The sequence below is a fragment of the Canis lupus genome, chromosome 37 (genome assembly GCF_011100685.1).
Source record: "Canis lupus familiaris isolate Mischka breed German Shepherd chromosome 37, alternate assembly UU_Cfam_GSD_1.0, whole genome shotgun sequence".
NCBI classification, from domain to species: Eukaryota; Metazoa; Chordata; class Mammalia; order Carnivora; family Canidae; genus Canis; species Canis lupus.
In genome coordinates, this window is record NC_049258.1 from 25,935,290 (window position 1) to 25,955,329 (window position 20,040).

Sequence of the window (20,040 nt, forward strand, 5' to 3'; positions counted from 1 at the left end):
GAAGCACTGCCGCCCTTGGTGTCCTGTGTCGCTGGTTACACAGGGGCTCCGGGCAACTTCTGCCCTCCCACATCACACAGAGAGCCAGGGGACAGGACTGTACCACTTTATTGTCTCCCGACACCTCTGGTTCCCCTGCCTCCCCACCCCTGCCCAGGGTGTGGGCACACGCCTTCCAAGCTGTCCGGGGGCACCTGCCTGGCCTGCTTCGGTCCTCCTAGCTACCTGCAGAGGAATGACTCGGCGTGGGGCTGGGCAGACAGTGGGCACCACCATCCTCTCCCCTGGCAGAGCCTGGGCACCCACGCAGGAAGAGCTGGGTCCTCACCCTCTGCCCCACCCTTTCTGGGCCTCTGCCGGGGTGTCTGTGGGGGCAGGAAGTGGGGGTCAGCCCCCAGCTAGGGGTGGGCAAGGCCTGGATCCGGAGGAAATGCAGGAATTCAGGCGGAGGGTGGAAGAGGAAGGGATTGAGACCAGCTCAGGAGCCGGCCGCTCAGACGGCGGTGGAGCTCGCTGAGCCAGGCCGAAGTCCGGTGGGCAGAGAGCAAGGAGGGGGACGAGAGGCAGGTGGGGGCCGGTGGGTGGCAAGGACGGGAAGTAGGGCACAAATGGGGCATTCAGGAGAGGCTGATGCGGTCCGAGCCTGAACCGCAGAGGGCAGAGAAAGGTGGGAGCAGCTGACCTGAACCAAATGGCTCCGGTGGAGAGCATCGGGCCCCCTCCTCTCCTCAGCCCCTCCCCCACCCCCACGTCCAGCACACCCCAGAACCAACCGGCCAGCCCAAGTTCTGGAAAACCTGTGGTAGGTGTGTCTCGGCCCACCGGCTCCCGGGCGCCCCCTCTGACCTCGGCCCAGTCAGCCTCACTCACCCTCTACCAGCAGCCGAGTGTGGGCGCTGTCCTGGCCGGCCTGGCAGCAGTAGGTGCCCTGGTCCTCAGGTCGCACGTCATGGATGACCAGGCTGTGGGTGGGGCCGTGGCTGCGCAGCTCATACTTGTCTCCGGGGCACAGCTCGACCCCCTCCCGCATCCAGCACACGTGGCCCCCCGAGCGGGACACGGTCACCTCCAGCACCGCCCTGCGGCCCACCAGAACGGTCTTCTCTCGAGGGGGGCGGCGGCACATTTGGAGAGGCAGGGCTGCGGGTGAGGGCGAGGGCTCAGGTTAACAGGGACACGCAGGGGCCCCAGGGGGAGAGGGGCATCTTCCCTCCGCCTGCATTCTCCCGGTTGGTCCCGGATCGCCAGGGCACCAGCCCGTTCCTCTGCACCCCTACCTCAAAGTCTCCTCCCCGCCCCCCAGGAACGCGCTGCCTGCCCTCTGTGACCCTCCCCAGAAGAAGAGTCCCTCGAGGGAGGGAGGTGGGGAGGCAGCGTTCCCAGGACCAGCCGCCGGCCGGCCAGTCCCGGGGGTGGGGGGGAGAGATGGTGCCCACATGGTGCCCACTCCCTACCGTCCCTCCCCAGTTGCTTACCCTCCACCTCCAGCTGAGCCACGGACTGGGCGGGTCCCGCCTGGAAGCGGACCTCACCGGCGTCCTCCGGGCGCAGCTCGCTCAGCACCAGAATATGTTTCTTCCCTGGGGGCGGGGGAAGCGCTAAGCGAGCAGGAGCCGCACGGGGGGGGTTCGGGGATGAGGGCGGGCCGGAGCCGGTCCCCGGGTCGGTGTGGACGCGGCCAGTGTGCGCGGGGACCGATGGGGAGGGAGGAGCAGTCCAGGACCGAGGCTGGCAGCCGAGGACCCGGGGAGACCGGGAGACAGCGCGCAGGGCCAGGGGGCGGGGCCCACCGGGGCGGGGCGGGGCTTAGCCTCTGGGCGGGGCCTTGCGGGGCAGCGGGGGGCCCGCGCGGGAAGAAAGTCGGGCCGACCTTCCTGTCGGATGCGGACGTGGCCTCCGGGCCTCAGCGGACGGCCTCCGAGCTCCCAGCTCCCCGCGGCCTCCACCTCCGACACGGTGCACTGGAACGTGGCGCCGTCCCCCTCGCGGGCGTGCACCGGCCGGAGCCCGGAGAGCACCGACACGCTGCGCTCTGGGGCGGGGCCGGGGCGTGAGTCGGGGCGGGCCGGACCCCGGTCCCGCCCGCGCCCCGCCCGCGCCCCGCCCCCGCGCGGGAGGCCCCGCCCGCCGCAGTGCCCGGCCCGGGCAGCGCCCCGCACCCACCGCGCACGAGCAGGCGGACCGGCCCGGCGCGAGCCGCCCCCACCGCACAGCTGTAGGTGCCGGCGTCCAAGGGGCCGCAGCGCCGCAGCTGGAGCAGGCGACGCGTGCCGAGGGCCTGGAGCCTGAGCCGGGGGCCGGGCGTGAGCGGGCGCCCGTCCTGCGGGGAGAGTTGCAGAGGGTCGCGGTGACCTCGGCTGGACACGCGCGGGAGGCCGCGGCGGCGCCTGTGGATGGATGTCGGGCGGCGTCCCGGCGCGGCGAAGGCCTTTCGGGCCCCAAGCTGGGACCTGGCTGTCCGGAGCGTCCTGGGGAGGCCTCCTTGGGAAGGTGTCCCCATCGGGGACCTCAGCGCTCTGCCCCTTTTGTCTGCCCCTGGGCAGCACTTCACCCCACTGCGCCCCAGGCTCCTTAGGGAGCACGTGCAGAGAGCTAAGCCTCCCTCACAGGGCCGTCCTCGTCGTCGGAAGGATCAGCCCGATAGGTGTAAACGTAACTCTGAGCACAGTGCCAGGCACGTCCCTCCAGTGAGTGTTAGTTGTTCGGTCTGGGGCACTGTTACTGGCCTTATGATGCCAAGGTGGGCTGGGCTCTGACCTTCTCCCAGGTGACATCGGCCAAGGCCTGGGAAAGCTCGCACTCCAATGTAGCTGTGTCTCCCTCGGTCACCTCTAGGTCCTGTGGCCCCCTCACAATGGTCACTGGGGCCTCTGGGAACAGGAGGAGAAAGACACACTTGGACACAGAGGTCAGTGGTGGACACAGCTAGGAAGGGTGATCAGTGGAGGCCACTAGTGGGGGATGTGCTGGGACAAGTGGTCCAAGTGGGATGCTTGTCAGTGGAGGACACGACAGGGCCACAGGGGTCAATGGGATAGGAGTGGCCAGCTGGGGGTGACATACTTTAAGGCGGCCAGTGGGGGACATGCTGGGGCTAGAAGGGCATGGGGGGGCAACCAAAGCAGAGATGCCAGTGGAGTCATCCTGAGGCAAGCATGGTCAGTGTGGACCACACTTTGGAGGAATGGACAGATGCCACTGCCCATTGGGGGACATGATGGGCTCAGAGGAGCAATGGGGGTAACTTTAGGGCAGATGTGGTCAAGGGGCACATGGTGGGACACTCAAGCAGAGTGCTAGTGGAGTCACCCTGAGGCAGTTAGTGGGTTCCTGGGACTTGAGTGGCCAGAGGGACACACCGAAGCAGGCAGTGGGGGTCACAGCAGGCAGGTGCGGTCAGTGGGGTCACACTCAGAGTGCTCAGTGAGGCCGTGGTCAGGCAGGCAGACAACAGGCACCACACTGGCATAAGCACGCTCACGGTGGCATGGTCAGTGGTTCACAGGGACTGGAAGGTGAAGGGAGTCACACTGGATGATCGGATCGGTCAGAGGATCCATGCTTAAGCAGGGCAGTCTCTGGGGCCACACAGGGCCAACGTGGCAGGGGTGTCACACTCTGACAGGTCAGTGGGGGCCAAACGGTCAGGGGGATCAGTAGAATCACACTCAGCACAGTGGGTAAGCAGGCAGTGGTCCCAGAATCCGCACCTCTCACAGTGAGTCTGGCCGCACAGCGCAGGGAATCCGCCGTGAAGGAGATGCAGCCGGAGTCGGCCAGGCCCAGGCCACTGAGTACCAGGCGGTGAGTACGGCTCTCTGCATGCATGTGGCACTTGGGGCCCGGCTGCAGCCGGACTCCACCCCGGGCCCACTCCCCAGTCACACCCTCCTGGGACAGCTCCAGCTGGAAGGTGGCACTACCCCCCTCAACGATGGTCACATCCTCCAGAGGCCGTAGCACCCTCAGCTGCTTCGCTGGTTGGGGGAGACGGGGAGAGAGGGAGAATGAGGGCTCCAGCTCTGGGCAGGGGTTTTGAGGGCTCACACACCCCTTGGCCCTGCCTGTACCACCTCTAACACCCAACCCGAGCCCCTACGGAAAGAAGCCCAGAACCAGAGTACAGGGAGAAAGGAGCACAGCAGGCCAGTGTGGGGGAGGGGCCGATTGCGGTCAGGAGAGGGCACCCACGAAGGGGACAAGCTGTGTAGATAGAGGGTTGAGGAGTCTGGGTGAGGGGTGCTGGGACACCGAAAGGAGCACAGAAATTGAAGTCAGACACACTGGGATTGGACCCTAGCTCTGCCCACATAGCGTGTGCGCTGTGTGACCTTTGGCCAACGGCTTGACTTCTCTGGGTCTTCGTTTCCCCAGTTGTACAAGGTGACTAGCATTGAGACATGGGTTTATTGTGATTAAATGAATGAAATAAATTAGAAAAGAATACATGTCAGCGACAGCAACCGTTTACCAAGCTCCGTGTGGGCATTTCTCAGGTTCTCTCCGTGTGTGTTCCCAAAGGCCCTTGAAGTAGGGAGGGGCCCTCTTCTTAAGAAGCCTTGGCTCAGAGAGGTGAAGTGACCTGTGTAAGGTCTCACAGATAATAGAAGGTTCCAGCTTGTGGGGTGGGGTTGCTATTGGCCACCTGGGCCCGTGTATCCCGGGGCATGTGACTGAGGGAGAAACACGGCAAGGGCTTTCCGGAGTATAACATTTATGTGTACAGCAAGGCCAACTCGGACGTGTGAAATGGAACGCAAAAGCCACACGGACTTCTAGGGTACGTAGAAAACATTAGAAAAAGGAGAGTTTTGCTTTGGGCAGGCTGCTTCCGGTCACACTTCTAGAGGCCAGGCAGGGTTGACTTGCCTCAGTGGCGAGGGGCACTTTGGTGGGGACCTGAGCGGCCCTGGGCCAGCCAGGAAAGGCTGTGCGGGGCGGGGGGGGGGGGGGGGACAGGCGGCGAGGCGTTAGGAGAGGACAGGACACTCACGCCTCACGCTGAGCCTGGCCAGGGTGCGATCGTGGCGGCTCTCACAGCCGTAGGTGCCCTGGTCGGCCAGCACGACGCCGTGGATGAAGAGGCTGCAGAGGTGGCCATCCTGGGCCACGGACACGCGAGAGTCGCGGGGCAAGGGCTCCCCACCTCGCACCCAGCGCACGGCCCCTGCTGCGCCCACTCGACCTGTCTCCACCTGGAGGCACACGTCCTGGCCTTCCTCAGCCCGCACATCCTGCAGGCGCCGCAGGAACAGCAGCTCTGTTTCTGGGGAGGGGGGGGAGAGGGAGGGGGCGGGGGTCACGGAGCCCGACACCCCACTCCCTGGCCTCTCCCTGGGCAGGCGCGGACAGGTACAGGAGCCAAGGCCGTCCACCCCCCCCAGGGCCAGACCTCGAACGTGGAGCCGGGCGCTGGTGGCCGTGCCCCCTGCACGGGCAGTCACGGTGCCCGCGTCGTCCAGCTGGCAGCCCCGCACGGTCAGCGTGCGGCTGGAACCGTTCTGCGCTATCTCTAGCTGGGGCCCCGGAGTGACGACGGTCCCGTTGCGTAGCCAGGTGACATCGGCGTCTGGTGGGGAGACCTCACACCGGAACGTGGCATCGTCACCCTCGTGGACAGTTAATGGTGTCAGCTCTGAGACCAGCCTGGCCAGCGGAGGCTCTGGGGGGTGGGGTCAGGCAGTGAGGTGGGCTGGGTCTTCCCCTCTCCCTCCTTTCCATCCTCTCCTGGGGGTACATCTCCCAGTTATTCGGAAGATCCTTCCCGAGGCCCGTGGGGGTGTCCCACAGGACAAGATGCCAGCGCCCTGCCACTCGTAGCCACCTCCTCTCAATCCTGGCCCGGCTCCCTACCCCTCTGACTCCCCAGTGGATAATTTGCCACGGACCCTATTTATCTTATTTAACTGTCACCGCAGCCCTACAAGACAAGCACTGTGCCCCCACTTCAGAACTGGGGCTTGGGCAGGCAAAGGCGCTGGCCAGGAGCACACGGGGCCAGCAAGCACACCCCACGTGGGAACGTGGGCCGGTTGACGCCAGAGCCCCTGTGTTTAAGCACCAGGCTATGCCTCCTCCAGGGGGTTCTTGGAGAAAGGAGGCCTGCCTCCCTCATCCAAGTGAGAGCCGTGCATGCATTGGTGGGAACCAGAAGTAGCAAGGAGGGGGTTGGGGGATGAGGGCATCCCGGGATGGTGCAGGGGGGTGGTCTTTGGGGTACCAGGGCCCACGGGGTGTGAGGGGAGCACTGTTACCTTCCACGCTGACGAGGAAGATGCGGCTGTCCTGGGGCGTGTCGCACAGGTACTCCCCTGCATCCCCGCTCCGTGCCCCCCGCACCCGCAGCACCTGCCTCGCCCCGGCCTGCTCCAGCTGCACCCGCCCCTGGCTCGCCAGTCGCTCCCCATCCTTGTACCAGCGTGTGGGGCCCCCCGGCCCTGAGAGGTGCACCACCAGCTCCAGGTCCCCGCCTGGGGTGCTGCGAACCCTCGTCTGGGCTGCCTCGGGGGCCACTATGCGCACGGGGGGCTCTGTGGGGTCAGAGCTGGGGGTCACTGGGAGGGAGAGGCCTGAGGGCTACGGGGCAGGGGGCGAGCAGGGAGTGGGACGTAAGATACTGAGAGGTGGGTGAGGGATGGACGAGGCATGCTAGAGAAGCGGGGGAGACTCGTATGGGTTTGGGGGTACAACTCTCTCAGGCTGTCTGCCCGGGCCGTACTTACCAGCCACTTGGACGGTGAAGTTGAGGCTGGGGGCCTCGGGGGCCGACCCGGACTGGCAGGTGTAGAGGCCTGCGTGGGTCAGGTCTGCAGCCGGGATGTGGAGGATGCGGCGGGGGCCCTCGGCACGGAGCTCCAGGCCCTCGCCCTCCTGCACCGGCCTCCCGTTGTGGCTCCAGAAGACGAGGGCGCCAGCCCGGGACAGTTCACAGCTCAGCACCACCGGCTCCCCAGGGGCCACACAGAGGGGGGTAGGGGCTGCATCTGGGGCAAGGAACTGGACTGGGGGCTCTGGACAGAGAGAGGAGCTTGTCGGCTGGGGTCCACTACCCCATCCCCCGCACCCAGGCTGGCAGGAGGCACCCACCAGCCAGGCTGACATTGAAGGTGACGGCTTCATCACGCGTCTCGCACACGTACTCCCCGGCGTCCTCAGGCTGGGCGTGGGGCAGGGTCAGGGTGCGAGCAGGCCCCTTGGCTCCCAGCTGCAGCGTGTCGGACGCTTCCACCTCCAGCCCATCTTTGTACCAGCGCACCTGGGACCCAGCAGGGGCCACCTCGCAGCGCAGCTCCACGCGCCCCGGAGCCCTGAACTGCAGGTCCAGGGAGCGGGCTGCCGGGTGCACGATCCTTGCTGGCGGGGCTGGCGGACAGAAGGGAGAGGTGCTCAGGCTCAGCCAGCAGGCCTCCACCTGCCTGGCCCCCGGCTCCTCAGCCCTCTCTCTTCCCAGCGCAGCTCTTGGGTCTGGCCCCAATCCATGGGCACCTACTGCGTGCCAGGTGCTGTGCTGGGCACCCTGAGCTCTTTCCACAGCTATTCCTGATTCCCTAGAAGGGCGCTAATGTTGGCTTCACCTTACAGATAAGGACTCGAGGACTCTTTGGAGGAAAGTGGCTTGCCCAAGGTCCCACGGACAGAAAGAGGTAGACCCAGCCCTACCCCAACGCACACCCCTCCCTAAGCCATGCCCACTCCGTACCCCCTGTCCCCGATTAGCCTCTGACGGACTTATCACCTACTAGTTGTCTGTCCGTCCTCGAATCCTCGAATTCTAGTGGAGAACTGGAGCTTTGCTCTTACTGGCTTGCTACTCTGTCAGCATTCAGAACTGGGCTGAGCACATAGTAGTTGCTCAATACATATTTGATGAATGGATGCTCCTAACTGCTGGGCTGTCCTCACCAGACCTCGAGTCACTGTCATGGCCTGATCTGGGCAAGCCAGCGCTCTCAGATGGCTGAGAATGAGGAAGTTGGGGGAGGGCAGGCTTCCTGGGCCAGATGGGGGGCCCCTAAGATGCAGGAAGTGAGGAGGTCAGGTGTCTGTCCCTTAGCCTCCTGCGTCTCTAGCTCCCCAGGGGGCCCAGAGACGGCCCACCTGTGACAGTGACAGTGAAGAAGGCAGAGTCATCTCCGGCGTCACACACGAACTCGCCCCCTTGCTCCGGTTGGGCCGCGGGCAGCACCAGGCGGCGGTGTGGCCCGTCACTCTCCAGCACCAGGGCCTCACTCTCCTCCACCTCCAGCCCGTCCTTGTACCAGCGCACGGGGGCATCCTCCCGAGACAGCTCACACGTCAGTACCACGCACTCCAAGCTCACGGCGATCAAAGTCACCTCATCCCGGGGGTATATGATGCGCACGGGGGGCTCTGTGGGGTGGAGGTGGGGTCACAAGCTGTCACAAACTCACCACCCGCCTCCCTGGCAGCTCGAAGTTCCTGTCGCTCACGGTAATAAGTGATAAGGATCACCATCTGAAATCCCTGAGGCCAGGGCTGTGATAGGACCCAGAACGCTTCAGATCCCAGAGATGGCGCATTAATCGTAGATCACAAATCCTAGATCACCTGCTCCTCCTACCCCTCCCTGCCCCGGGCATGCTCCCCACCAATGACCCCGCCAACTTCTCTGCAGTGTAACACATGGACATGCTCTCAGCAGGAGAATTAAAGAGTAGAACCAGTTTCACAGCAGTTAAGCTCAGGTCCTACTGCCATGGCTTTGAACCCCAAACTTGCAGAAAGTCTTGCTTTTAAGAAGTTTTTTTAGGTCAGAGCTGTGAATAAGAGACCCTGGATCTGTAACAGCCAACAGGCTCCAGAACAGGCCTGAGCGCTTTACACACTGAACCCTCACAGCAATCTGGAGAGGTAGGTAGGGTTTTATCCCTGTTTTCCAGATGTAGAAACTGAGGCACGGAGTGATCACCCAACCTCTTTCAGATCACAGCAGACTACGCCTACTCTGGGGCAGGAGGAAGAACTGCCATCTGCGAAAGGGAGGCTCCGACTCTGCAAGCAGTGGTAGGGATCGCAAGCCAAGGCCGGCAGAGCCCAGTAACGATGTTTGCATCTGGGCCTGGGGGGGTTGCCCACACCTGTCTGAGATCCCCGGGGACGCTAAACCCTGATTCTGGGAGTTCATTTCCAACCGCTCAGAACTGGTCACTCCTCCACAGAAAAAGGATCTGTGTCAAGCCTGGAAGTGACTGGTGCGCCGGGCCCCAAGGTAGCTCGGGCTCCCACGCACCCTGGACGTCTCCCAGATTCTAGGTTCCAGGACACTATTAGGACGCCTTTACTGCTCAGCCGCCTGGCGGCGAGGCTCGGGAACTGCCAGCTTCCCGGCCCCACTCTTTGCGCGCGGGCTGACGTGCTCGCCAGCACACACTCAAGTCCTCGGCCTCCACGCCCCACCTCCCTAACGACCCACCTCCCTAACGGCCTGTTCTAGAGTCCAGAGGATGCAGGCTGGCTCCCTGGCAGATTGCAGAGCGGGGCTGCCTGGGTGGGGGAGGGGAGGCGGTGGGCACAGTCGGTGGAGACAGGGTGTGGGGCTGGGGCTGGGCTGTCTGCACAGCTGTGGGACCTCAGCTTGGCATCACACTTGATCCTCCCTGGCCCAAAGCCGAGGTGGTGCTTGTGTCAACTTCCCTGCGAAGAGTCTGGTGTTTTGTGGGGAGGCCAAGTGTGGGCTGAAATGTGTGTAGCTGCCATTATGTTTGGCCAGAGCCTGAAGGGCCTCGCTACAGGGTGGAACGTGTGCAGAAAGGCGTTGTGGCTGGTGTGTGCCAGGCTACACTATCTGGAAGGCAGGGGGTGCGGGAAGGGGGGGCTAAATCACTCAGTCTGGACCGAGGCTCTCGACGTAGGGCAGGGCACAGGGCAGCAGGACGGCGTCAGGTGCCGGAGGGATACTCCAGTGTAGCCAGCGGGGTTCTTCTGTGCCCCCCCCACGAGCTGCCTAGGCCCTGCAACATCCACCCCCCCCCCCGAAAGCCCACCTCATACACACACATGCACGCACGCACACACGCACACACATGCTGGGATTGGCACTGTATCGGCTGCAGCCTCCAAAGTTTCTAGCACTGAATGAAGCACCATCACTTCCACAGTCGTCCTATGCTTTTCCAGCTTTGAACACTCCCCAGGTCAGACCAAACCTGACCCCGCTTGGCTAACTCAGGCCCTGCCCCAAGTTTCCGGTTTGGAGGCACTTCCCGCCTGCCCAGAGGTCAGCAGCCCCGAGGCCCCGCAACACCGGACCATCCACAGTCTGAGACCCTCTAAAGAGCCTGGCTTTCCTGCTAGGCCGTGCGCTCCTGGAGGGGAGGGGGGCATGTCTGTCTGTCTGCCTGCCGCCGGGCGTCCAGGGCTGGCTCCTTCGGGGGGCATCCACTTTCCCCGAAGCCCTCCCTGACTCGCCTGTTCTCTCTCGAGCCCTCTGCTCTCATCCTTCACGGCACTTGTCACGAGGTGTCCGCTGTACATTTATTTGCGCGTTTATTGGTTTAACACAGGGGTCGCAAACTCAAACGCCCACGGGGGCCGGGTAGGTAAGGTCAGTGGCTGAAGCAGTCTGGGGAGAGGCAAAGAGGAACGGCGGCGGCGGGGGGGCGGGGGGAGGACAGAGGAATGTGGGCCCCATATTAGGGGGGCAGCTGCTACTCAGCACCAGCTGTTCGTCGCCATGGGGGGAAGCGGGACCAGAGCCGCCGGGTCTTCGGCTTTTTCAAGAGGACGCATAACTCCGGATTGTTATTTGAACTGTCCTGACTTTGGTAAGACTCTGCAGGCCAAACAAAACACATCTGTGGGCTGCATGGGGCCCTATGGACTGCCCGTTTGCGACCCCTGGTTAATAGCTGCCTCCCCAGCTAGGCTGGCGGCTCTCGGAGAGCAGAGACCACGCATGTCCGCGGCCCCCGGCCGTCACGCAGGAAGTGCCCGGTAAACGAGCCAGTTATTCCTGGGCCTGGTGCTGGGGAGGAGATGGCTCACTCGGACAGGGGCCCCGGGGTCTTCCGGGCAAGGAGCCTTGGCACATGCACCACAGCCCTACCTCCCTCCTCCCCAGTGTGCTAACTAGGGAGTGGGTGGCCAGCTCCCCCCAGGGGCTCAGGACCGTCTTTTGGTGCCCCCCGGGGCAGCTGGGGTGAACCCACACCTGTGACTGTGACGGTGAAGGAGGCCGACTCGTCATCGATTTCACACAAATACTCGCCGGAGTCCTCAAGCTGGACAGCGGGCAACACCAGGCGGCGGACGGTGTCCTCCTTCTGCAGCAGCAGCGCAGGACTTTCCACCACTTCTTCCCCGTCCTTGGTCCAGCGCACCTCGGCCCACGGCCGGCACAGCTCACAGGTGAGCACCACGCGCTCCAGGCGCACGGCGGCCACGTATACCTTGCCGCTGGGGTACACGATCCACGAGGAGACATCTAGAGGACGGGGACAGTCACGGCTGGGACTGATGGCCCCGGTGCCTCCCCTGATCCGTGCCTGCCCCCTCCTCCTGGCACGAGGGCCATGCATTGAGGAAGGGAGCCTGCTCTCACATTAGGTCTCACAGCCGCTCCCAACTGGAGAGACAGCTATGGTCACCGACACGCATCACAGGTGCAGTGGCGGGGTGGGGACCACGGGGTCAGCCTCTGCTATAGAAACACGCCCCGTTCTCGGGGTCAGGACGGGGACTGATGAGTGGGACCCGGGAGAGGACAGCTGAGTGCCCAAATGGAGCCTGGGTTTCCTGTAGGCTTTCGAGGCCTTCTCACCCTTCTAGCACGGGATGCCCCGCTCCGCATTAGGGTTGCCCTTTGCAGGAGCATGGAGAGAGCGGAGCTTCCCTGGGGATCCTGTAGCCCTGGCCAGGGTTAAGGACAAGGCATTTTCTGTGGGTGACTGAACCTTAGGGTGCAGACCAAGAAGGAGACACGAGATCAGCTGGGGGGAAGGAAGCAGGGCCAGGGGACGGTGGCCCGGGGCTGAGAGTGTGACAGTGGGCCCGGGCGGTGTCACATGGGCCCGCCTGGCCCCCCACCTGTGATGGTGACCGTGAAGTAGGCGCGCTCGTCTCCAGCGACACACTGAAATTCGCCCCCATCCGGGGGCTGGGCGGCAGGCAGCACCAGGCGGTGGTGGGGCCCTTCCTTCTCCAGCACCACGAAGTCACTCTCCTCCACCTCCTGCCCATCCTTGTACCAGCGCACGGGCGCATCCTCTCGGTCCACCTCACAGGTCAGCATGACACACTCCGAGGTTATGGCGTGCACGAACACGTGCTCCTGGGGGTCCAGGATATGCACCGGGGGGTCTGGTGGGGGGCAGAGACGTGGTCACATAGACACCCCCCCACACATACACACCAGACAGCTTCCTGCCCGGAGGACACTGGGAGGGTGAAGGCCATGCTGTGCGAGGCCTACTGAGTGTGTGGCAGGTGAGGCAACGCAGACTATGTGGCACCTGAGTGCTCCGTGAGTCCCCAGAGGGTCGGGGCAGCTAGGGGGGTACACTGGGGGAGGGGGGCACAGACTACCTTTGTCCCCGCTGAGAGGAGGTCACTATCATGGGCCACATCAGGGCCATGCTTGCTGCTGCTTTTGTAAGGGAGGCTCCGAGCCCTGGCCCCAGGACGGGCAGGAGGTGGCAACGACTCAGCAGTGCCACCGTGAGATGGCTGCCTCTACAGGTAGTAAGTTCCCCATCATGAGGGGCATGTAGGCAGCAGCTGCAGGACCGCCTGGCAATGCGGCTTAATTAGGATTTCCACTCAAAGTGAGAAGATGAGCTGCCCTCCCAGAATGGAACCCCAGGCTCTACCCTGGAGAGTCTGGCGCTGCAGGTCCGGCATATGCATTGAGAACAAGCTTCTGGGGTGGTTCTGAAGCAGCCAGAGCATGGCCTGGCTTGAGAACCACTGCACCACTGCACTTAAAGCTTCTCCTTGCCTCGGGCCACCCGAGGCAGTGGGATAAGCAGACCTGGGTGTGAGCCCAGCTATGGTGTTTGCTGGCTGTGATCATGAGTACATCACATAACCTCTCTGAGCCTCAGTTTCTTGCCCTGTGACCTGGAGATCTTCTCATCCAGTTGTGAAGGTCACACGAGATCGTATACACGTGAAACATTTAGTATACGTTGGGCTCGTGGTAAGTACCCAATCGACAACCAGCACCTGTCTCCCAACCCCCTACCCAGCCGAGGACACGTGGAAGGTGAGTGTGCTGGAGGGTGTTGGTGGTGGGAGGATTGAGAAGTACAGGATGATTTGAAAACAGGTCCCCTGGGCCACCAGGCTCTTCCCAGAAGGGACCCCAAGCAGGCGGACCATGGGGCAGGGTTGCGTGGCCCCCCGAGTCAGCCCCAGACCACCGCGGTTGCTGACCTCGGACGGTGACACTGAAGAAGGCCGAGACCCCTTCCGTCCTGCACTCAAACTCGCCGCTGTCCTGGACCTCGGCGGCCGGCAGGATCAGGCGGTGTTTGCGCCCCTCCATCTTCACCACCAGCGATTCGCTTGGCTCTAGCTCCTGCCCATCCTTGTACCAGCGCGCGGGGAAGTCCACCCGGGAGAGCTCGCAGGTCAGCACCACCCGCTCCGAGGTCGTGAAGGTCAGCGCTACCTTGTCCTGGGGGCTCAGGATGTGCACCGGGCTCTCTGTGCGGGGAGAAGCGTTGGCATGGGCAGCGCCCTGTCACGGTCTGCCTAGGATGCGTACCCCTCTCTGGTGCGGGGCTTGGGGGTGCGCCCGTCAGGCCAGATGACTGTGGTCAGGGGCAATGCCTTTGTTGGAGTTAAAAAAAAAAATCATCTGGGGCTTCCACAGCAGCTCTCGAGTGGTGGTTTGAGTGTATGGGATTCCTGGGAGGCTGCTGAAAATGCAGATTTCTGGGCTCCGCACATGCACGTGAGGGCCGGTGAATCTGCCTTATAAACCAGCCCTCCAGGCGACTCTGATGTCGGGGATCCCAGTTCGCATCCTGGAAATGCGAGCTGGTTGGTGGTTCTCACTCCGCCCACCTGCAAGGATGCTGGCACCTGCCCGCCTCCCGGCTCTGTTCGTGGGCACTAATTCCTCCACTGGCCTTACAAATCCATTGGTGACATGGCAAATGCCACATGTCCCCTGCACTTTCAGATGCACCAAGAGCTGCCCTCCTCACGGTGCCTCATCCCCTCCCCTCCCTGTTTCCACTGGTGGCACAGGGTGACTCTGGGGCCAGAATGCCTGGCTTCATAACCCAGCACTACCACTCACAAGCTCGGTGGCCCTGGGCAAGTCACTTAACCTCTCTGTGACTCAGTTGCTCCATCTGTAAGGAGCCTACCTTATAGGGCCGATGAGAGACCTGTGTTAATTGAAACAATGTACGTAAAACGATAAGGATTGTGCCAAACACTCAGGAAGCTGCTTTGATCACGTTACTGATTAGGTGATAGGGCAGGAAGCAGTCAGAGGCTAGGGACCAGGGTCCAGGGCTTGGAGATCTCATATGTGATAGAATTCCCTAAGCCACAAAGGACCCCAGAGAGCGTGGCTACGAGGCTGATGAAGATAATAAGGAGTCCCCTCTGCATTGCATGTAGGCTGACATGGGCCTTCCGTGTCTTGACCCCATCTGTCCACCCTGGTCCCCACCAGCACCAACCTTGGATGGTGAGGGCGGCTGAGTCCTGTACGCCCGGGCAGCTGAAGCCAACCAGGGCCCCGCTGTGCTGGTGCTGGACGGCCCGCAGGAGGAGTCTGTGCTGTAGGCCCTTCTGCTCAATCAGGTACCGCAGGGCCCCGGGCTCCACCTGGCCCTCTGGCTCGTGACTCTTGAGCTCTTCCCCGTTAAGGAACCAGGTGCCCTGGATGATGGTGGAAAGATCCAGGGAGAAGACAGCATCTTCCCCGTCGTAGACCTGGACATCCTCCAGACCTGCCACCAGGCGAGCTGTGGGCACTGCCACGGGGATGGAGTGCAGCCATCAGAACCGGAGGGGTGGCAGGTGGAAGGCATGTAACAGGCCAGGGACCAGAGGCTGGGGACAGGAGGAGAGATGATGGGGAGGACGCGATGGGTGTGCCTGCTGACAGGCTGGGGCTGTGGCACGGACTCACCAAGGTGGGCAGACCCATGGAACACGACGTGGGGGCTGCGGCCGTGTTCGCTGACCGTGCAGACGCGGAAGCGGTAGTCGCCCTCCGATGGCACACAGTCTCCGGGGACCTCCACGGCTCCGGCTTTCTCAATGCTAAAGCACTGGATCCAGTCTTCGGAGCCCACTTCCTGTCGCTCCAGCCGGTAGATGAAGGGGGTCTCCGGAGCAGGGTCGGGAGGCTTCCAGGTCAGCAGGACCGTGTTCTTATGGCCCTTGAACATCTCCGCCAACACGGGGGGCCCGGGGGGACTGTGCTTGACACCTGAGACGGAGGCAGGGTTTGCATTCCAGCCATGCTCCCACCTCCCCACGGCCCCCCCACCTTGAGTCCGCGTCGCCACCCGGGGCTCTGGGATCGATCTGGTCACCCTCCTGCCCAGAGCCTCCTGCCCAGCCCTTGAGGAGTCTGCCCCCGGGCTCTCACGCCCTCACATTTGACTCTGAGCAGGGTGGTGGTACGGGAGTTGCCCAGGCTAAAGGTGACCTCGCCAGCATCTTCTCGGGTGACCCCTGGAAGGACCAGGGCATGCATGTGGCCAGAGCTGCTCTGGCAGGTGGTCGGCAGGTCCTCCCCATCGCGGCTCCAGCGCCCTTCAACCCCAGCTTCTTGGGTCTCCACCAGCAGCACCGCATTCTCTCCCTCCAGGACGTCCAGCTTTCGGGGCAGTCGCTTCAGGATGGGCCCTGAGATGCGGACGGGAATCCCTCAGCCCGGGGTCTGGGCATCTGCCTGCCTCAGCCTCAGCATCCTCCTCCCGGCCAGCCGCACCTTTGACTGTCACGTTGGCCACGGTGCGTACCCGGCCCCGCATCTCACACAGGTAGACCCCGTCATCGTCTGCCTTCAGCCTGTGGATGATGAGGCGCCGGACAGTGCCCTCCTCGATCTGCTCGTACTTGCGGCAGGGCAGCAGCCGCTGGTCCTCTCGGAACCAGGCCGTGGGAATGCGAGAGTTGGGCACTTTACACTCCAGCACGGCAATGCCGTGCTCGCGGCCTTCCACGTCCTGCAGGGGTCTGGTGAAGCGGAGGCGGGGCTCTGCGGAGAGGGGAGAGACAGGAGAAGGCTCGGGAGAGGGCCGGGCCAGGGGAAGGACTCCTTGCATCATCAACTGCCTACACCCACGGTAGCCTCCTGCCACTTTTCTCCCAGGGCCAGCAGGTGTTCTGGAATCACAGAAAAAGCACCGGAAGGGAAATCAGATGGCCTAAATTCTCATCGGACCCTGACACTCATCCGCCACGTCACCTTGAGCAAGGCCATTTTAGTGATCCTGGGCCTGAGTTTCCTTTGTTTTTGTTCTAAAAAGTTTATTTATTTATTTTAGGGGGAGAGGGCAGAGGGAGAGAGAATCCTGCAGGAGAGTCTCTGCTGAGTGCGGAGCCCCATGCGCAGGGCTTGGTCCCAGGACCCTGAGATCATAACTGGAGCCGAAATCTAGAGTCAACCGCTCAACCAACTGAGCCACCCAGGAGCCCTAGTTTTTTTGACTTTAAAGTGGAGAAAGAGATGGAGGACTTGGTCATATGAGTGATTTTCAAGCTGCTTCCTGGGTCCCCTCGGAGGCTTGACACAAATCCTGCAAGGATCTAAGTCCAATTTCTTTAAAAAAAATTTTTTTTAAAGATTTAATGTATTTATTCACAAAGAATACACAGAGAGAGGCAGAGACATAGGCAGAGGGAGAAGCAGACTCCCTGCGGGGAGCCCAATATAGGACTTGATCCCAGGGCCCCGGGATCATGCCCGGAGCGAAAGGCAGATGTTCAACCACTGAGCCACCAGGCGCCCCTGGTCTACGTCAAATTTCATTTTTAAAGTACTTCAGTCAGGGACGACTGGGTGGCTCAGCAGTTGAGTGTCTGCCTTTGGCTCAGAGCATGATCCCAGGGTCCTGGGATCAAGTCCCACGTCTGGCTCCCTGCATGGAGCCTGCTTCTCCCTCTGCCTGTGTCTCTGCCTCTCTGTGTGTCTCTCATGAATAAATAAATAAAATATTTAAAAAATAAAATAAAATAAAGTACTTCAGTCAAAAAAAAGTTAAAAAAAATAAAGTACTTCAGTCGTTTTCATATGGATGGAGCTAGAGAATAGAATGCTGAGTGAAAGAAGTCAGAGAAAGACAAATACCGTAGGATCTCACTCACATGTGGAATTTAAGAAACAAACGAGCAAAGGCGGGGAAAGCGAGATAGAGAAACACAAATCAAGAAACAGATTCAATTATAGAAAACGAACTGCTAGTTTCCAGAAGGGAGGGGGGATGGAGGGGAAGAATAGGGGATGAGAATTAAACTGTACAATTATGTTGATGAAAATCAATTAATTAAAAATGATTTTAAAAGTACAATTAAAGTTTTAAAAAGATCAAGTACTTTAGTCATTTTCGAAATTGCATTTCACAAGAAGAGAGCATGACGACGGGGAGCAGCTGGGTGGCTCAGTGGTTGAGCGTCTGCCTTTTGCTAAGGTCGTGATCCCAGGGTCCTGGGATCGAGTCCCGCATCAGGCTCCCCGTAGGGAGCCTGCTTCTCCCTCTGCCTGTGTCTCTGCCTCTGTGTGTCTCTCATGAATAAATAAATAAAACCTTTAAAAAAGGAAAGAAAGCATGATGATGGATGTGACGAGTGGGTGATGAGGCCGTTGGAGCAGCAGGTTTGTCCTGCAGCTGTGGGAAGCTCTGCCTCCCCACGGGGTTAGTGTGGCCCCGGCGGGGCTGGGCACATCAGACCTCAGGCAGCACAGGTGCCACATGGCTGACTGCGTGCCAGGCAGGGCTCAGGAGATTTGCCAACTTTTGTTCCTCGGAGGGAAGGAGGTAGGTAGTAACTAGTAAAGAGGTATAATCCCTCGAGTTGTGATAAACTCCTACTACTGAGAGCTTTAACCTCCAGTGGGAGTTGGCGGTGGTGGTGTTTTTTTCTCCTCTGAGTTTTCTGCGTATGAGCAATGTTAAGTGTTGGCGAGATACTGTCACGGACTCAGCTTTGAAATAGAAATGTCCTCTCGTTCACCTTCTGCCTTCAAACTTGGAGAGCAGTATCATAAAGGGGCACGTTTCCTCCCTCAAGCCTACTTTTGGTGGGAATCGGGAGTTGCTCAGGGTGTCGCCTGCAGCCCCAGACTTCCCCGCAGGGTTCCGGGACGGGACGGGTTATGAGTGCAGCCTCGTCTTAAAACGTGTATGTTCAATAACACAGCACCCTTGTTCCCACTGATAGGCTTTAGAAGTACAGGGCATAAATGTGGACCCAGAAAATGTTCCTTATGCCAGTTGTGATGTGGGGGTGGGGGTGGGGGAGGCCCCCATGGGATTTCCGCTGAGGGAGGAGTGCAACAAAGAAGCTGACATGCACTGGCCTAGAAGGGCTCCCTCTGGGGGGGGGCTGTACATGGATCAGTCCTTAAAGCGGGTCATCAAAGGGTCGATTTACACCCGCGGGCTCCGAATCACCCCGGGGGTTTGCTCCAGGTTCCCAGGTACCCTGGAGACCTACTGAATGCCCCTCGCTGGCCTGGCGGGCGGGCGGGCGGGCAGGAGGCGGGCAGGCCTTGGTCTGGGCCCACCTGCAGGCCCCCCACCGCCTGGGCCGCGCTGGGGGCCCCTCCGCAGGCGCCTCAGTACCTTTCACGTGCAGCTGCACGGCGCTGAGCGTCTGGCCCGCCGAGTTGCGCGCGGCGCACACGTAGAGCCCGCGGTCCTTGGCCTGGCAGTAGAGCACCTTGAGCACGAAGCCGCCGTCGCGGTCGCGGTACATGAGGCGGCGGCGGTCGGAGAGCAGCGGGCGGCCCTCCCAGTGCCACTCGATCTCGGGCTCGGGCTTGCCCATCACGTAGCAGCGGAACTTGGCGTGCTTGCCCTCGTTGACCCAGAAGGTCTTGGGCGCGCACTTGAGCGGCTCCAGCACGGGCTTGGGCGCGTCGTCGGGGTCCTGGGGCGGGCTCTCGGGGGGCTGGTGCACCTGCAGCAGCGCGCCCACCTGCGCGTGGCCGTGCGCGTTGCGCGCGTGGCACACGTAGACGCCCGAGTCGGGCAGCCGCGCCGCCAGGATGCGCAGCGTCAGGCCCGCGCCCCCGGCGACCTCGGCGCCGCCGGGCTCGAGCGTGAAGTGGCCGCTGTCCCACACCTCGTCCAGGGCCATCCCGTCCTTCTCCCAGTGGAGCGCGGGCGCGGGGAGGCCCCCCACCTGGCACGTCAGCACCACCTGCGCGCCGCGCAGCACCCACTGGGAGCGGGGCCCCTCCAGGAACACCGGGGCGCCCTCCCCGGCCCCGGCCCCGGCCCCGGCCCCGACCCCGGGGGGCTGCAGCGGGCGCGCGGCGGGCGGGGCCGGGGATGGGGGCGCGGGCGCGGGCGCGGGCGGGGCCGGGGATGGGGATGGGGATGGGGATGGGGGCGCGGGCGGCTGCAGCACGGTGAGGGCGGCCGCCGCGTAGGCCTCCCCGGCGGCGTTGCGGGCGCGGCACACGTAGACCCCCGCGTCGGCGGGCCGCGCGCCGCTCAGCAGCAGGCCGTGCTCGGCGCCGTCGGCCGGGAAGCTCAGGCGCTCGGAGGCCGCCAGCGGCCGGCCGCCCTTCTCCCACACCACGGTGGGCGGCGGCTCCCCCAGGACCACGCACTTGAGCTCGGCCTCGGCGCCACTCACCACCCGCACGGGCCGCGGGAAGCGCAGGAAGCACGGGGGGCTGCCCTGGTCCCCCGAGCCCGCCTTCATCGCGGCGGGGGCGGCGGGGGCGCAGGGGGGCGGCGCGGAGGGGCCGGGGCCGGGGCCGGGGCTGGGGGGGGGACCGCGGAGCGCTGCCCCCGCCGCCCGCCGCGCGCTCGTCCTTACCGGGGCCCGGAGCTGCGGCCTGTGCGGCGGGAGGCCCGGCCCGGCCCGCCGAGC

The 20,040-nt window shown here is 62.7% G+C and overlaps 1 protein-coding gene across 3 annotated transcripts; it reads right to left on the bottom strand.

The window, feature by feature from the left end:
• Positions 1–90: 90 nt before the first annotated feature.
• On the bottom strand, positions 91–19,903 carry OBSL1 (obscurin like cytoskeletal adaptor 1). Of its 3 annotated transcripts, XM_038585858.1 has the most exons (21): positions 18,780–19,903; positions 15,923–16,192; positions 15,586–15,837; positions 15,113–15,415; positions 14,658–14,954; positions 13,393–13,665; positions 12,046–12,318; positions 11,171–11,443; positions 8,098–8,370; positions 7,087–7,362; positions 6,723–7,010; positions 6,255–6,530; positions 5,393–5,662; positions 4,994–5,266; positions 3,711–3,977; positions 2,758–2,870; positions 2,164–2,320; positions 1,871–2,032; positions 1,476–1,580; positions 871–1,140; positions 91–225 (listed from the first exon to the last, which is right to left on the bottom strand). In XM_038585858.1, the coding sequence occupies exons 1-21, from the start codon at positions 19,867–19,869 to the stop codon at positions 218–220; spliced, it is 5,769 nt and encodes a 1,922-aa protein (XP_038441786.1). In that variant the 5' UTR covers positions 19,870–19,903; the 3' UTR covers positions 91–217. The 3 variants fall into 3 exon arrangements, with proteins under 3 accessions (XP_038441786.1, XP_038441787.1, XP_038441788.1); XM_038585859.1 differs by lacking the exon at positions 6,255–6,530; XM_038585860.1 differs by lacking the exons at positions 91–225; positions 871–1,140; positions 1,476–1,580; ... (8 more) ...; positions 7,087–7,362; positions 8,098–8,370 and adding an exon at positions 10,473–10,792.
• Positions 19,904–20,040: the final 137 nt, after the last annotated feature.

What these genes read in the sequence shown, in the direction of transcription:
- OBSL1 (XM_038585858.1), bottom strand. Translation starts at nt 19,869, where the DNA reads ATGAAGGCGGGCTCGGGGGACCAGGGCAGCCCCCCGTGCTTCCTGCGC. An exon ending in GGCCAACGTGACAGTCAAAG is followed by an intron (nt 15,838 to 15,922) that starts GTGCGGCTGGCC and finishes TCCGCATCTCAG; the next exon opens with GGCCCATCCTGAAGCGACTG. An exon ending in GGTCCGCCTGCTCGTGCGCG is followed by an intron (nt 2,033 to 2,163) that starts GTGGGTGCGGGG and finishes GCCCCGCCCCAG; the next exon opens with AGCGCAGCGTGTCGGTGCTC.